At 37.0% G+C, this 18,644-nt stretch overlaps 1 protein-coding gene across 1 annotated transcript in view; it reads right to left on the reverse strand.

Moving 5' to 3' along the window:
- The window catches only part of LOC104496932 (neuron navigator 3-like), a gene marked incomplete at its 3' end in the record, with an annotated part of 93,834 nt that overhangs the window by 8,819 nt on the left and 66,371 nt on the right, over positions 1-18,644 (reverse strand). Inside the window, exons 11-15 of the mRNA XM_010140126.1 lie at positions 14,593-14,616; positions 12,213-12,290; positions 3,739-3,822; positions 2,028-2,142; positions 589-731 (exon numbers count right to left, since the gene is read on the reverse strand). Coding sequence (XP_010138428.1) covers positions 589-731; positions 2,028-2,142; positions 3,739-3,822; positions 12,213-12,290; positions 14,593-14,616 — 444 coding nt within the window. The remainder of the gene's footprint in view (positions 1-588; positions 732-2,027; positions 2,143-3,738; positions 3,823-12,212; positions 12,291-14,592; positions 14,617-18,644) is intronic.

Here is an 18,644-nt window from a genome sequence, read left to right on the forward strand (position 1 = left end):
AGAGTGTGGAATTACAAATCAAGGGAATGAAGGCTGATCAGTATTTTAAAACAAATGTTTATGCAAGTAATACTTTTAAAACAACAAAAAACATATTTTCTGAAATTTTACTGAATGTATTTGATTAAACCCTTTCCACTACGTGGTATTTGTGTGTTCCAGTTAAGCATCTTAATTTCTTTAAATGTTGTATGACTTTTACATGAGAATCCTTAACAAATTTCAACTCCCTTCATAGCTGCGTAACATATTTGAGTCAGGCTTTTGAATCAAACTCCAAATAAAGTAGGCATAAGAAAAATCAAACAGGATTTCAACACATCCCAGAGATGGTTTTGGTCACAACAGCTTTTTAATATTTTTTTCTATTGCTTTTAAAAAAATTATCCTGATTTATGCAAATAATTCCCTACTGATATTGAACAATTTTTAGTTTGCTGGTAGTGTCACAGTATAGATACACATGAATTGCTGTGTATCTCTCTGGCTTCACAAGAATCTTGAAGATGAAATGGACCATTATGCTACTCAGGCACTAGGAAACAACCTAATAGATAAAATAAAGGTTTAAACATGCTGAGCACTTACCCAGTTTTTCTTTTTCTTTTTCTTGGAGTCGGCGTCATTGCCACTGCCAATGCTTGAATGGCTTGTAGCGCTGTTGATGCTGGAAACACTTTCTGAAGAATGTTGCCGCCTTATACGTAAATCTAAAGAAAAGGAATTACTGTGAAATCCATCTGTCTCTGTTTGAATATAACAATAGATTTTGTATTTATATAGTATCTTCCTCCTCAAAGGGAACCTAAATGAACATAAATGGTATTGATGTTTGCAGTGGCTTGGATTCAAGCTATTGCAATCTGCGAGAAACCACATGGGGGTCAATGAGGATACATGCAATTAGGTTATGCTTAGGAGCTTCTCCAAACTGGAATCTTATTGGCATGAAGGCAATGACCCTGCACAGCAATCTATGCAGGCGTAACCTTGTGGCTAAGCAGTTTCTGTTAGAGATGGATTACTTAACTTATCACTATCACATGTTGTTATTACTATCACAGTTCTTTTTCTGAGAAATATAAACACTACTTCACTTGTAGAAGGCCTAACCAGTGTTCAGGTGCTACCTTCTAATATACCATGATGGAAATAAGCAGGCAGGAGTTCATAAAAAACGAAAGAAACAAAATAATCAAGAATGGAGAATATTAGAAATGGTTGGTGAGGCTTTTGAGTTTCAATTTTTTAAAAGTCTCTCACAACCGTATCTTAATTACTGGAAAATATTCTTGCAGAACATACCACTAATACCAAGGGAAATTACTTTTTAGATTATTGTTTACTTCCTAGAAGTTAGCTTTGCTATACTTAAGTCATTAAATGAAATGAAATGGCCTTTAAGGCAAACATCTGAATAATGACCTCTTTAAAGAAAGATCAATGACACTCTCAAAAATGAATGCTGCTATTATTTTTTCTTCAAGTAATTCCCTCACTGTTGCTTATCAACAAGCACTTTTGAAGTGTATATTTATCATGTGACATCTGCTTAACTGCAATGACAAATTAGTTCAGAATCTGGAATTTAAAATGCCTGCTTGCTTGGTCTGATTTACCACCTTGTGAAGGAGCTGAGCTGTTGTCAATCCATCCCTTAACAACTAGTACACCAATTTTCAGAGCTACAACTTACACTGGATTTCCAAGCTATAGCCGTGTTTAACCATAAGACTTCACTAGTGACTTGGGTGTACTTCAATAGACAACTGCAGTGACAGAGTTAACTCTTGACACCCAGCAGTCAATACCTGGCCACCCAGTTCTGAGAAGACAAGGCTCCAGGAACTCTGACAAACAGGAAGCTCATTCAAGGTTTCCAGCTCTGGAAATGCCACAAGTATGCTGACCATGCACTGCAAAACGTGCTTGTCCTTGCAACAGAGTCCCCAAAACAATAGAAAAGTAGAAGCTTAGCTTTTTTTCTGGGAAGGAACTCTGCATTTATTTTAATAGTGACAAAAGCATACCTTTGTGGGTATGATCAGGACCATTCAAGGCTCCTTGAATAGCAGCTTGTGCAGCAGAATTCTGGGCTTTCAGCATTTCAATGGTTTCCCGTAGCTCTATAAGCTCAGATTCCTGTGGTAAGGGCAAAGAGAGATCAAAATATATGACACAAGAAGAATGTTTGTCTAAGCTAGAAAACATGACAAGATAAGAGCGGTCAAACTGAAGTTCAAGGGACTGCTTGGGTGAACTTAAGGACAACAGTTAAGTAGAATGCATATTTTCTCTCCAAAGTTATTAAATTCAACTACATATTCTTTTCCATTTCTTCTATATAAAGCAATCATGCTATTTTTATGGAGACCAAAACATTCTTAATAAAGACTAATCTGAAAAGGGTCTCAGTTGAATATTCATTATAAAGTTGGGATAAACCAAACAATTTTATTACAGAAGACAATAAAACCATTTGAATTACATCCTTTGGTATGTGAGGCTACTGTTTAATGGATGAATCTCAACCTGAATTTGTGTGTTTTTCAAAAGATTTAACTTGCTAAATAATAATAAAATAAACCCCCCACACACTACTTAAGAGCAACTGTCTTGTAAGTGGAAGTAAAATAACTCCACTTAAGTGCAGGAAGTTCTATATTAGAATTCATAGCCAATTTTAATTAAAAAATAGCTTTTGTTACTACTGCATTAAACCTGTCCTTCCAGTCTGTGTTTATATAATGAGGATTAAAGGAGTTTAACCTCAACAACAGAGAAAAGAAGATAAAGAAAAGAACATCTTTCAAATCTTCTGGGGAAGGAGCTTGGAGAAGATCTGTTTCAATATCACTGCTTAACCTCTTCTAGAAAGTAAACCTTCCGAGGGAAATCGTAATAAGAAAATGTTGTGGTGTTTTTTGTGCAAAATGATAAAAAGCAAGCAATACAAATATTTTCTATGCAGTTCACAATTTCATCTGTTGGTGTTCAACCAGACCATGAAATGTTATTTTTGTAGACAGCTATGCTGGCTCCAGTGGTGACTAATAGCTCACTAATATACAGTTTCTTTCACAGTCTGGCTTAGCAAGGCCTTTCTGTTTATAGGATGCTGTTCAAAATGAATAGGGGCAGAAAGCTGCAGAAGTTCGATCCTGGAAGGTGCTAAGCAGCCTCTTAAGCCTGAGCTTGGTACAAAAGCTCACTTCAAATTTTCTGTGTATCAGGTTTAGATTTTTTTCCACAATGGTCAAAACAGCAGAGTGAAAACCAAAACTGCTTACTCATGAATAGGATACCTGATCGGCATTAACTCTCTGAATGGAGTAATTTTTCTCTACTTAAACTTCTTCCCTTCCCATAGTTCTGTTATTCTGTCGACACTGGAATCAAGCAGGCTGGAATCAAGCACTCCAGCAGGTTATGATAGGTCTTTGTTACAGGATCTTTCAATACCGATTAAACCTAGAGTTGCGTATGTTTTAATTAAAATCTGGAAATGAAAGATTTTATCTTCAAACCATTCAATGATATTGTCTGTGCAAATGTGATGCCGCACAGTTTAATTCTCCTGGAGCTTTATGAAGATTTGATCACAACAGGCATTAAAGAATGATCTCTCTGTCTTATTGTCACAGCTGTCCTTGTTTCCTTTCAGTGTTTTTTAAACAAAATTCTAATATAATCTGCTGGCTGTTTTCCACATTAAAGCATCTGCTTTGGTAAACATACCTTTTGTTCAGCTGTCATTGTTAGACTTTGCAACCGGCCAGTCATATTTCCCAAGCTTTTTTCAAAAGCTGCTACTAGATGAGCCTGTGAAAGAAACAGAAGGCAACACTTGTCATGGCAATGGGACAATTTTCTCAGATGTATTTAGTTTTTTAAAAGAATTTTTCCCCTCCAAGCTCATATTTTCCAGCACTTTTCTATTAGTTTTAAACTTATACTGAACTAAATTGGATAGGTTAAACAGCCAAGTGAGCTCTGTGTTCCTCAGGTTTCTTTATCCCCCAAGGAGATTAGCTCAGGTATCTCTGACTGGAAATGAATTATGGATTTAATGCCCTGCTTTTAGTTTACTGACATAATGGACAAAATGCTGTCAAATAGAAGTCCAGGAACAATTATTTTCCATTACTCAACACTTCAATAGAGGAATTACTCAACACTTCAAAACAGGAGTTCAAGTATTTTATCTTAGAAGGTAAGTCTTATCCTCAAAAATAAAAAACTCCAGAGGAATCCTGAGACTCAAATAAAAAAAATCACAGCTAGTTTTATAGAAGGTTATTATCTAGTCTATTCATCTTATATTGATTACATGTGTGTGTTTTGCATATAAAGATAATATAATAAATAAATAATAATCAATAAATAAAATACAAATATAGGGGGTTTTATGGGTGTACAAATGTATATCTGAAAGACAAACTCGTAAACTGAAAGTCTTCTCAATAAGAAAAGAAATAAATTTGAAACTTATTAAAACATTTTAAAAATTAATTAAAGCCTCATTTTATTTTTTAGCGATATTCACCCTATACACTACGCCAGCAGAATTTATACAAGCAATACATGGACTCTTCATTGGGTCTGACATTGAGCTTTGTAGGCAAAGAAGGGTGAATGTTCATAAAGAAACCAACAAGACAAGTCAGTTTGTACAACCAAGGGAAAGTAAGAATTTAATTTTTATGAAATTCCATAAAAATTCCCTCCACTCTTCTCACAACATCAAATAACAAAAGCAGAGGAAATACTTATTTTCTCTTTACTGTCTCAAAAATGATAATAGGCAAAGTTTTCACACTACGATACACTTAGACTATAACTCACAAACATCAGATTTATATGCACAAATGGATTAACTGAGCTTTTTTATTATAGCAGTACAGGCACACACACTGCCTGGCAAATTTTTCTCTTACAGATTTACATGTTTGTAAAAGTAGAGTTGAAATTGTCCAAATCTATGCGGTTGTACAGAATCTAAGGTATAATCAGAAAAAGGCATAATCTAAAAAGGGTTCTGTTATGCACTTCAGGAGAAGGAAAAAATCTTGCCACCTTACTCTGTATATTATTCCTCTCATAAAAAAAAGATTATCAAATATGTAATAGCGGCCTACTTTCGTGTAGTACTTTCCACTTCAGAGCTGTTATACTGAGAAGTGTTTCGTAAATAATTTTGTATTGCTATAAACATTTCAGTATCTTGTAAACTCCTTATTATATACTTATTAAGCTTATTGGAGGTTTACTTACTGTATTTGTAATATTAGTAAATAATTTATTTCATTATTTATGGTTACAGTTGTTAATCCACCTGCTTTCTCCATCTGCGGGGATGCCTTTAGGATAACTCTTTTGTTAAAGGATACATATCCCAGGGACTAACTTTTGATAAACAATGGACTAGATACACGGGCAATTTCTTGAAGATTAATTAGTAATTGTGTATATTCCTATTTTAACATAGGCTTTATTCTTAAAGTTGTAATTTTAAGTAAAATGAACCTGGAATATACGTCAAATGCACCCCTAAAACCTGTCAATTAATATAAAGTTAATCTAGCTAGTTTGAAAACTATAGCCTTTGGTTGTTTTCATTACTTTCTTCCTCTGAGAAGATAAAAGTAATGAGTTTTTAAACTTATTTTTTGCTTTAATAATTAACTACATATTAAAAATGTCCAGACTAATTTATAATTTTTTCATTCCAAAGATGATGACCAGTGACCCAGAATGCAATCAGAGACAAAGCAGATGCACCAGCACAGAATTATAGCCAAATGTCTCTTCATTACATGTGTTTAACAGGAAACTAATGGAGCTCACTTTTCCCTGCCCCATAAAAAAAATCTGTGGCTTGGCTGATGGCCCATGGTTCTGCTTTACCATGAGAATAACAATGGGGACTGAGGGATTGAAAAGAGGAATAATTTGCTTAATTATGCATTGCTTTCATTCATTTCTTTACAATTAGTCTTTAATAACCACAGGTCTTTAGTACCTAAGTATGCATATTTTTGCAATGTATTTTCCTACTCCATAGCTTCCACTTCAGCTGATATTGTGCATGAATAAACCACAAGGAATTTACAGGGAAAATTAAGGGATTCATAAGGAAAACTAAGAACTAGAAAGCATAATTAAAAATGTCATCAAAGGTCACTGAACGTACTAAGTCATCATCTGATAGTCTTTGTAGAAAGCCATGTTACACCTATGGATTCTTGTTAAAGTTCAGGCTGTGATAGCATACGTCACCTTCTTGCAGGAGCACACTAAAATTTTTGCATCATAAATGTAATTGGATCAAAATGCTGGATCTTTCCTAACTCATTTGAGATAAAGACTATAAGGTCTTGATTTGCTAATAACAAATAAACATAATTCAATGGTCACCACTGAAAATGATTCAAGAAAAAAACCTTCAGTCGCATTGTTCATTACTTTAAGTGTTTCTTAAACAGAATATAACAGAATATTCTTCTCTGAAATACAAGGTGTTAATTTTACATTTAGAGTAATTAACTGTGCTGCCTTTCCCCAAGCAGTCCAGGGAACTCCAACTTGTTGAAATCTTACTCAGATTTTCCCAAAAGAATTACTATGTAACAAATCAGTAAAAGCTACTTTGAAAGAAGGTAGGTTAGCAGTATATTTATATGTGAGTCAAAGTATGTATAAAACATACAACTGGATATATTGACATTTAAGATCAGATTTTGCATTTAAATAGTCAAATGCAAAATAATTTAAACAAATAGAAAGAAGAAACTGCAATTTTAAAAATGGTCATTAGACTAAAAATTCTAATTAAATACTTATTTTACACTTTTAAATTTGGTAGCTGATGTGGACTGAATTGGTAATCCTCAGTTTCTGAGGATTATTTACTGTATCCAAAAGGATCCATTCTTTCATTCTTGTTAAAATATTTAGGAGAAGTTTTTTTAAAAAGTTACAGCCAATCCCTCACACCTTAGAAACATTTGTGTTAGATTCTGTAGTTTCATTCATAGCATACATCATTCGAATACCATACAACATAGCCTGAATACGGCCTATGCTTAGAATAACATTCTAAAGTAAAAATGCATCTTCACAATTACATGCAGCATTTGTACTTGGAGATAGATGTAGTGGAGTCAGTCAAGTAACTGGGCATTGCTGGAAGTATCCCTACAGCAAAATATATCCATCTTTAACATGATATACATAGTAGACACATAGATGATGTACAGTTCTTAATCCGTAGATCAATCATGTATGGATTAGTTCTGACATCTATTAACATCTAATATATGCTCAGGGAATGCTTTCAGTGCTGAGGTGACAGATTTGAATTTAAACATTTCCTTAGTAAATGATTTCAGCCAGCCAAACCCCAAATACCTCAGCTCTTACATTTACAGCCCATCCTGAACAGGACATCAACATATCCAAAGACTATCTGCTGACACACTTTACATTTTGACCTATGGTGTTCAGCTACATAAAACAAATGTAAATAAATAAATTTCCTCCCACCTGACACGGCTGAATGAAAGGAGGTGTGAGAGCCCAGAAGGGATTGGGCTGTTTGCAAGAAGCAACTGAACATCTGGTGACCTTTTCCGTTCGCCGCCTGCTATTATCTTGTTGTTTGGCTGCAGGATAGTGGTTCAGAGCTGGCCAAACAAGAGTATTAGCTAGCGAACCCCCTCTGCTTTCTACTGGCATCCTGGGTCTACGACAGTTTGCAAGCATGCACCCTTCAGCTTTATTCAGTACAAAGCACAGATCAGAGTCCCTCCAAACAGGCTGGGTTTAGGCTGCTCGCTGGAATTTGAGCTCTTGTCAGTCATGTAGGAAGTCTGCTGGCTGGACACTTTCTATGCTGAAAACAGGCTCTTTCTTAATTAGTACTGAGTTTTGCCCTTCAGCAACATCAAAAACAGACACCAGTGGAAAACCCAGAATCACAGGAAAAAACCTGTAAATTAAGCATCCAAACAACAGCTGGGCTCTGCTTGAATTTAATCATATGCAGCAAAACACTTCGGGGATAATCAAATGGAATAAACTGCTGAAATCAAGCGTAGTACTTGAGTTCAGCCAACAAAACCTGAATAATAAATGAAACCAAATAAGAAAAGTCTTAGCAAAGGTTTCCAAATGCCTGAAAAATGCTATAATTCCAATTGACAGATTTTGATATAAAAGAATATATCACGCAAAGGCTTGATGTAATAAATCTAATTTCAGCCTGATAGTCTTTTAATGACAAAAGTACTACTCTCACCAACAATATTTTGTGGAGAAACAAAGACAGACATGAATAGTGTTGAAATGACATGAATAAGATGCTTTTTTTCCACTCGTGTACAGTATTTTTGCTCAGTTCTACAAAGGGAAATGGTGACAATTAATTCAAGCCCAAGATGAACTGTGAGGAAACAAGATTTTTTCTGACAGTTTTTAACAGATGTTTATTAACAGTTTCCTTCTCCAGACCACAGCAAGGGAAAAGTGCTATTTTCAATGAAAGTGAAATTCGGAGGAGCTTAGGACTAAGGCTAAGATGAATGCTTTTATAGCAAAGGCATCAGAAAGGCATGAGTAATTTTCTTTGAGCAAAGGCACCTCAGAAGATACTCTGTTCATACAGTTCTCTGCCTGCCAGAGATGGATGTATCTACAGAAAAGATGTCAAACTTTTTTCTGCATTAGATTCACTGTTTGTTCAGGTTTTAGCCTACCGGCATGCAAATATGACTCAAAATGAGTGTCACAGCAGTATTATCCATTTAGAGAGTAATATATGGGTTCGATATCTTTTCTGAGGAGGAATTTCAGCTTTTGTGATTAGGATTATTTCTCCTCTAAATGCCAGGGGCTGGTGAGTATGTCTTTTAGATTAGGAGATACGTGATACGTGATTACATGCAAGTAAAACATTACTAAGACAGTAAGTTCATGAAAATTAGAAGCCCACTTGGATTTTTTTATAACCTCTTCAAATTAAATCAAGTGTTTGTTAGTTACTCTCAATATATAATCACTGATCTTTAAATATCAGTTCTGTAATTAGACTAAATTTCAGAGGCCATATCACAATTGAAAGGTTCCATATTCACGCCATTTGCAAGCTGGATTTTATTGCTGATGTTTGAGTGATACTTCGCAGAATTTATTTACATGAAGTGCTCAAAGGACTGACAGAATTAGTACTAAGGCATCTTTAAGCAGTCTCTTTTGATCCTTTGGACTTATGTGGAAGTGTTTTTTTAATGCTTTACATCTTCTGCACCAGAAATAGAAGAGAAAGAATTCAGAACCAGCCTTATTGTGAAATATGTTGCAATTGTTGGTTTTGTAAAGTACGTGTAAGTCTCATGACAGCATCAAAAAAAATATTTACTTATAATAGCAAGTAATGTATACCTTTCTTTTAAGATTGTATTTATTGTGAAAGGGCTTAAATCCCTTGTCCGTGCCTGGAGAATTTGAAGCCTCTAAGTTTCATGCTCCTGACAAGTTTTAATTTTGAGGGAATTTCCACATGTTGGGGATTTGGAAAAAGGAAAGATTTCTCTGGTACCATTTAAAAACTCCGTGTGCTAAAAGGATCAGCTTTAGGATTGCTTATAGGTTTAGAGTTTAAAGAGTGTCTCCATGGAGATGGATTAGAAGGTGAGTGACACAAGCAAAAGAATGTGATCAAATTAACCTTTATACAACATACAGCATGCATTTGCACCACCCCCCCCCCATATATATATGTATATGAGCACATACAGGTTTACAAATGTAGTACTTCTGGATAGACAAAACCAGATACACATGTATATACTTTTTAGCTGTCCTGTTGAAATTGTAACCCTTCCAACTAGATTAGTAGAAAAGCTGTGGCCATTGTTACTATGTGTTCAGAAGTCCAGAGGCAGTACATGGGACCAGATCCCCAACCAGTACAATGTGAGTTATACATCTCAAACCCAACTTATTTCTCACCCATGCGGCAGAATTAATTTTAGTGAAAACCAAGCCAAAATGTAACTACTCATTTTTAGCTTGACTCAGTTTCTTTGAAATACGAACCACATTGGATTGTAACTTGGAGCTGACTTTGAAAATTTGCCTGTAATAAGTAATGCTATTAGAAACCAGTCTGGTGTTTACTTCACACAAAGGAAAATCATTGACTGAATCTCTGGCCAGGGAGAGAGACTGGACACAATTTGTCCAAATGAACCAAACAATGGCCTCATTGCCTCAGCTGCAGACAAGAATGACCTGCCATCCTCACTTTATTGCGCTTGTTGCTATTTCATAGGCTACAGCATTGCTGGGCTGACTAGAAAAATATAGAGGCTAGAGTCATCTTTCAACTCTCACTTTCAACACATCTTTCAACACACCAGCAAGAAAGATTATGCTGGTGTTTTCTGTTCAGAGCTAGTGGAAGGAGAGATGGGCAAACTTCTTTTCTGCACACAGAGTAAAGTGAGGGATGGAAGGAAGAGCCTGAGATATCACCATCAGAGTGGCTCCCACACCAGATCTGATACAGGCACCTGAGCACAAGCCCACCACAGGGAAACAATTTAGTTTTACTAATGTGGCACCACTGTTCAGAATCACAAAATTGTTTGGGTTGCGAGGGACCTTTAAAGATCTTCAACCCCCTGGATGTGGGCAGACATTTTTCTCTATATCAGGGGCTTGCAGGAATCAAGCTAACTCCTCTGGATACCACCAGCCGCTGCTGTGTGGTCATTAACTGGCCTTATGGGGTTGTCTGTGATTGTGCTGTCTGACAAGTTCAGCCGCAGCCTGCATCCCTGTGCTCCCTACAGCAAGGCAGAACTGCTGCATTCCTGGGGGAAAGAAAAGTGTCCTGCAGGGAACTATGGGGTTGTTAGTAAAAACGACTACCCAAGGCATGGTGTCTTAGCTCTTCTGAACTCTCCATGTTGGCTTTAGTTTCTTGATCTCAGAATGGGTGAGCGAAGAACTGCTCAACCTGGCCAAGATGAATATCAGTGTCTGAATGAAGGAACCCCATACACAGGATAGGCACACTGGTTATAAATTCCCAAACTGATAACCCAACTCAGGATCAAGATTTTGAAGTTACAAATGTTGCAGAACCCAATATTTTCTGCTTTACCAGTTAATTCTCAGAACAGACTGGCAAAATGTACCACTACAGAGGTACAAATACCCACAGGTGTTCTGCAGCCGCCTGAAGAGAGCAGAAAGTGCCAAGAGCAGCTCTCCCACATTTCCCCATGTGGAAGTCCTAAGAGAACAAGCAGCTTTCACACAGCTAGACGTTATTTTCTCAGAACATGAACACAGTATTACTTCACCAACTGAAATAATTCCTTGAAAATAATGGCAGCATTTACAGATCTAAATACTCAGTGCATCTACATTTCGAAGAAGGCACTCTATATGTTCTGCAAGACATCAGAAAACTGCTTTCTTAAAATGCAAAATGATACTCTCTTGCAACTGCATCTCAGCTTTCCTTGGGAATGGTAACTATAGTTATATCCTGAACTCATTTAAAAATCGCTATATGACAGATTGTTCAGGAACTATTCGGTAACTTAATATGAAGCCATAATAATTAGACAGGATTGTAGTTCACATTCCCTATCTGGCACTATTTTTTGGTAACATGTTCAATAACTCATATTACCTGTGTATGACAATTAGAGGGAACACGAGGGAGCTCTCTGTGAAATAGCCCAGTTTCCGTTAGTTACGTATAAGCACAGTTATTGCAGCATATGAACTCTATATACAAGAGTATATTGTGCTTCCTTATACATCTATCCGTGTTTTGAATTGTTTATCTTTGTGAAATTATAATTAATTCTATCAGAATATGTAATTCATGTCCTTTCTTTGATTGTGTCTCCTTCCCTTTGGGCTTTTTTTAATTGATTCTGAGGAGAGTGAAACCGAACTGGATAGGACTGTCGTCACATCCAAAATGTGGAAAGTCTCCTTTCCACTTCCACTGTTTTATTACAAGATTTCTTCTGCTCGAAGCTGAGGCAATACCATTAATAATTAATTTGGAAACCACCAAAATTAATAAATAGTAAAAATCTCCCAGACCCTGTGTTGTGTAAGAGCCTTTAGCCAACCTGATAATGTATTCTTTGATACTCTTTATGATCACAAGCAAAAAAACTTACATTTGCTGAAAGCTGAGATGTAAGGGTAGCAACTTTCTCTTGTGAGGCAACCAGCTCTCTCCGTAGTTTCTGAATTTGCTAGAAAGAAAAAAAAAGATTGCTGTCAGTATTTCAGCAATTTCCTTTTGTTGTATTTTGTTTGCTTTCTTAAGGGATCACTAATAGGTTTACAATGTCTTAGTTTCTTATTTTAAGCTCAGAACTATTCAGATATACAAATTATTAAAAGTTGGCACTTAGAGCTGCTCCAGCTGTTCTCTTGCACTTAACCAGTGTACAAGCTAGGATCCCAGTTATGGTAGCACATATGGGCAAGTGCTTAATTACTTCATATGTACAATCCTCTGTTTGCACATGTAAATCTCATGGTTTTTCTTTACCGAATCCTGTGAGTTCCAAACATATCCTTAGTGTAGTCAATGACAGCAGCCCTAGATGAGGCCTGAGAATATGAAATATGAATGAATCTGAGTGAGGTTCACTGTACCTGACTGTAGATATGTAGTTACGATGCAACCAACATATGATAAATGCCTACATTAGATTCAGACAATGCGCCAAAAAGTACTCCCCCACTGTCCAGCATGAAGAAAGCTTTGATGACTACCTCAGACAGATTTTCACTTTATGGATGTTTTAAGTTAGATGAGGTAATTTCCCCTCTCCTTTTAGCACAATACCTCCTACAATTCCTGCAATTCAAACTTGCATCGTCTTTAAAGCTTACAAACTATTCAAAAACTTGCTTGCCAACTTAAAAAAAAAAGTAGCTTTAAATGTACTTGTTGACATGACAATAGACTTAATCCAAGGCTCCTGCATACTTTAGTGAAAAATAGAATCCTTAAGAAAAGTATCTGTTTTCATTTCATCTAGGACAGACAGCTAGCATACAGCTTGTGCATCATTTTAAGCTCATTTAATTATATTTAAGATCTTACAGGGACTCCAGGCATTCTGCACTGAAGTTAAGCACAGCATGGAGTTTCACTTTGAAACCCCTTTCATTTTCAAAAATTAAAGAAATTATTCCAGACTAAAGAATCAAAACATCTTAAACTAGCCTAGGAAAGGGAAGACATAACTTTCACTAGTAACGGCTACTGCAGTACTTTAATTTTATGACTCCCATGATAACTAACAGGGAATATTGCACAAAGTTTAAGAATTACCAAGTTATTGTACATCTATGATATAAAAATAGGTTATTTACACTAGCTCAGAGCAAAGGTGACAGATTTTTGAGCTGCTCTTTTTCCATTTTCTCTTTGGTTTTCGATAGCAATTATTTGACCTTCATCATAGGCTTTCATCAAATTCCTGCGACTATACAAAGGTAGTTGTCATGAAGTGTTGTTCAATATCTCCTGCAAGAGCATCACAGAGTAGATCTAGATACTGAGAAAATATCATGTACAAATACACAGGAAACAAATGATGGTTTACCTCTGTATACAGCCCTATGTAAAGGACAATGAAATGAGGAATTGTCATCTACACTACTGAGCTACGGCATGCTTCTTTAGCTCCTTTGCTTTAAATTACAGAGAAAGGATCTTAGAAAGTTCATGTACAAATCATATTGAAATGTACTGTGGCAAGTAAAGAAGAATATGTTTATTTGTTCAACTCGCTCAAAATATCTTTTAGTTGACTTTTTCTCTGATTAGAATAGTAAAAATAAGAGAAGCATAAACGCAGGAGGTGGAAGACATGCAGCTCTGTGAAGTGGATGTGCACCCCTTGGTGCTGCATTTTATTACTGCTACTCCTTGGTGCCCTTTTAATACAACCAGGACTTCATTTTGAGAAAAGATGTAATTGTATCCAGCTGCTGACCCAGGCTTGCCACCTATTCTTATACACTGTGAGGAGAAAGCAGCTGTTTTCCGTGTCAGATTTGATTTATATCTGAAATCAATCTGTGTTGCTCTGAAATCCATCAAAGTGATCAGTTTCAGAAATTTAATATAATGCAAAATGTAAGGGAGAGAAGTTCAAAGTGAACATTTGAAGTATTTCTCTCCTGTAAGGCAGCATATTGCCTTGGATTGCACCATCCCTTAGATCTGATACAGAGCAGTATTAAGTCTCAAATCAGACATATCACAACCCCTCCTCTCAGAAGCCTGATTCTCATTGATTCTTTTCCCCTTTTCAGACACTTGGCCAGGAGGCATTCTTCAGCATGATGCTAAGTAAACACCTTCCAGTGAACTAAAAGCTGCATCAGCTTTTACCAATGTTCTTAAAAAGTGGTGCAGAGACACAGGCTGTGTTTTCCCCAGCAACTCAGCAGTTTAGCCATAGCTGGTAGACAACAAACTTCACAATAATAAAATGCAATACATAAATATAAAAGAAGAAGAAAGGTTCTTACCTCTGAATGTGCCTTTTCTTCTGCCTGGAAGAAAACAAAGAAGAAATGGCTTAGAAATAGTGTGCAACATAATTGTGGTAATAGAAAATAAAAGCCAGATACACTGAAGTGAAATTAATAGCTCCACGGATCTAGTACATTTAGAGGAAGGTATGCAGTAAAAACAATAAATGGAATTCTTTTCAACTCACTTGGCAAGGCTCCAGCTGAAAACCCAAAGAGTTTGCCAGCATACTGACAATATGGAACAGTGGATAACGGGAGAACAGGCACAGAACTGGGGAAACTGCAGCTACATTTCTAAGGTACAGAAGAAAATTTGGAATGCTGTCACTGAATGGACCTTAGCCTGCCACCAGCAAATTCTTACACTGTAATTACTATTATGGTTGATGGAACTGTATTTGTTTTACTGTATACCAAGCAATATTCCTAATAGACTAATCCCTGCTAAGAGAAGCTGACCAGTATAATATATATGGCAGGAAGGTGAGGTCAGTACTCCCATACAGAGTACTGACCAAAATGTTAAGGGCTATCAGTACGTCAATGTTTCAGCTTAAACTTACCAATACTATTTAATAATTTTAGACATTTTCTGTATTTTTACGTATTGTGTCATATAATGATGCTATTTACTCAGCAGTCTTTTCCAACAAGCTAAATCATTGCAAGGGAAACCTTTGAAAGTCATTAAATTTGTAAGCATGGGAATAGTCTAATTTAGGATGCATTTGGTGGACAGAGAAGTCTTGCTTCAGTGAGATTCTAATGGAAAGGAATGAAGTGCCATGAGAGAGGAAACCTTTTGTAACATAAAATACCAATCAGTTAATGGGGTGGAAACCAATCCACCCCGTGATCTGAGGCGGCCCAAGTTCAGAGAATCACAGAATCATCCAGTTGGAAGAGACCTTTAAGATCATCGAGTCCAATCATTCACTCTGCACTGCCAGGGTCCCTAAACCATGTCCCTCAGCACCACATCCACACGTCTTTTAAACACTTCCAGGGATGGGGACTGCACCACCTCCCCGGGCAACCTGTTCCAGTGCTTAATGACCCTCTGTGTAAAGACATTTTTCCTGATAGCCAACATAAATTTCCCCTGATGCAATATAAGGGCATTTCCTCTCGTCCTGTCATTCCTAACACGGGAGAGGAGACCAACCCCCACCTCACTACAACCTAATTGTAGAGAGTAATAAGGTTTCCCCTGAGCCTCCTCTTCTCCAGATTGAACAATCCCATTTCCCTCAGCTGCTCCTCATAAGATAAGGTCTCCAAACCCTTCACTAGTTTTGCCGCCCTTCTCTGAACCTGCTCCAGCACCCCAACGTTCTTCTTGAAGTGAGGGGTCCAAAACTGGACACAGTATTCGAAGTGTGACTTCACCAGCACTGAGTACAGGGGGACAATCCCTTCTGTGCTCTTGCTGGCCACACTGTTTCTAATACAAGCCAGGATGTCATCAGCCACCTTGGCTGGCTCACATTCAGCCGGCTGTCAAGCAGCATCTCCAGGTCCTTTCCTGCTGGGCAGCTTTCCAGCCAATCCTCCCCAAGCCTGTAATGTTGCAGTGTTTTGTGGCCCAAGTGCAGGACCCGGCACTTGGTCTTATTGAATTTCATACAAATGGCCTCAGCCCATTGACCCAGCCTGTCCAGATCCCTCTGCAGAGCCTCCCAATCTTCAAACATCTCAACACTCCCATCTAACCTGGTGTCATCTGTAAACTTGCTGAGGGTGCACTCGATCCCCTCACCCAGATTGTTGATGAAGATGTTAAAGAGAACTGGCCCCGGTTCCCTGAGGAACACCACTGGTGACCAGTCGCCAAACGGGTTTGACTCCACTCACCACCACTCTCTGGCCCTGGCCATCCAGACAGTCTTTTAACCAGCAGAGTATGAGCAGCCAGTGTCTCCTGAAGGATACTCTGGGAAACAGTGTCAGAAGTTTTACTGATGTCCAATGATCACCACTGGTGACCATTAACAGGTGTCTCTTTGACTGTACAAGAAAGCATTGCCTCTTTCCCCGAGCTTAGAGAGGTGGTTCCCACAAGTCAACTTTTGTGGGTAGTGGAAGAAGTGAAAGAACAAGAATCTGGGCATAATGTCAAATTAAAAAAATAAAATCTGACAAGCGAATACATCTCAGCAATTTTTACTTGAAAGTTCATGCTGACACCATTATAACCCAGCACGCAGACATTGGTTCAGAAACCTCTAAAAGGAATTTTTCTTTTTTTTTTTTTTTCCCCTCTGCTTCTCCATCATATCCATGTGTCTCATCCTTGTCAGGTTTATTTTTTTCCTTTTTTTGAAGACTTAAAATATTAACATACAAATGACATGCCCTTACACATCTCCTTTGAGCTTGGCTTAGCACCTTTAATGAAGTCTAGGGATTCTAAAGATAGCTAATACTGAGAGCCAGTGAGAGAAATATAGCAATTAACTAAATATGTGAAAATTGCACAGTCTCACCTACTGAGCTAGAGGAGATTAAAATTGGAGACATTCTATCATAATTTACACTACCACACATCTTTTTCAACTTCTTGGAGAGCTAGATATTGTCAGTTCCAAAACTAAACCAGTATTTTAATCCTATCATCTACTAAGTCCACTTACATGGCATACTTTTGTGTGAAACCAAGTGTTTGTCTCTCAGCGTGCATATCTCTACAAGCTAGATTTCCAATCTATTCAAGGAAGTCCAAAGTCCAAATGTGAATCAAGAAGAAAGCAAATTCTTACAGAAAATACTAGTGAATGCAGAACTTCTGTCTCATTGGACTTATTCATTGCAATGGCAGCAGATCATGAAATGTCTCTTCTGAATCTCGTATTCTAATTCTCAAAAAAACAACCTTCAGAGATTAACTTCAAGATTTTCACCTATCCTTTGGTAATAATACATAAAGACCTCGATCTTTATTTAGTACTTTGAATGTCTCCAGTGATCAGGCTGCAGAAAACTTCTAGCACCAAGGCCTAAGGCAATGCTTGAGAAATCTGATAAATCTATTTGATTGAGCTGCTTATAGAAAGGCAGCTGCTTTGCAATTCCTGCAAAAGAATTTGGCCTTCTTAGGTAAGGTAGAACTGCTCTTGTACTCTTTCTTGATACCCCCAATAGCTCAAAGTAAGTTACATGTGCCATAATCCTATGAAGCAATCCCTTTCTGGAGGGAATGGGGCATTGCACAGTATCATCAAATAATAAAATGTTGTCCTCTACTTTCAGATGATGTGATACTGATTGCCAGCCTTCCACATTTCTATACTCCACTTGTGCATTATATTCCGAATAATTGCTGAAAAGTTTAAACTTTTTTCAAAGGATGAATGGAATCAAGGAGATGAAATTCTGATCAAAAATCATCCCTAAAGGCCAACCAGTAATTTTGTCATACTAATTCCTTTCTAGCCCCTTACAGATCTTTCTGTGATTTCCAGTATCTTTTCTACATAATTATTATTACATTAAGGAGCAGGGCTTAGCTGCAGTGTGAATTTACAGACAGACATTTCAGAAGATATTCCACTTAGAATATGAATTTGGGTAAACAGCTTCAAGGTTATTTTGCAGGAAAAAAAACATGCGGTGTAAGTAATTCTTCCAAGATACTCTGTAGTTTTGAATGATAGCAGATTATATAAATAAAAAGTATTAGTAAACTCTTGCTACATTATACAACATCAGAGCAGACATATTTCAGACTTAATGACTGATCAGGTGCTGAAAGCATCCTGTGTCACTTTAACATTTTATTTTTTACAATCTATCAGTTTCATAAGATTTTCCTAAAATTTGACATCAAAGCTTGAATTATAATTTTGGACATTGCCCCCATGTAAACTGATCATAGTGTCTCATAGACAGGGAAGTAGTACTAAAAATTTTTTTTGACTACCAAAACATAAGTGGAAGGCTTTATTTTGAATGTTAGTCATACCTCATGTGCAACCAATCTGTATGTACATTCAACTCCCCAAAATAATTCAGGAATGGTCTGTACTGGAATAGCTTGCAACTTCCTG

The sequence above is a fragment of the Buceros rhinoceros genome, unplaced genomic scaffold (genome assembly GCF_000710305.1).
Source record: "Buceros rhinoceros silvestris isolate BGI_N320 unplaced genomic scaffold, ASM71030v1 scaffold6857, whole genome shotgun sequence".
NCBI lineage: Eukaryota > Metazoa > Chordata > Aves > Bucerotiformes > Bucerotidae > Buceros > Buceros rhinoceros.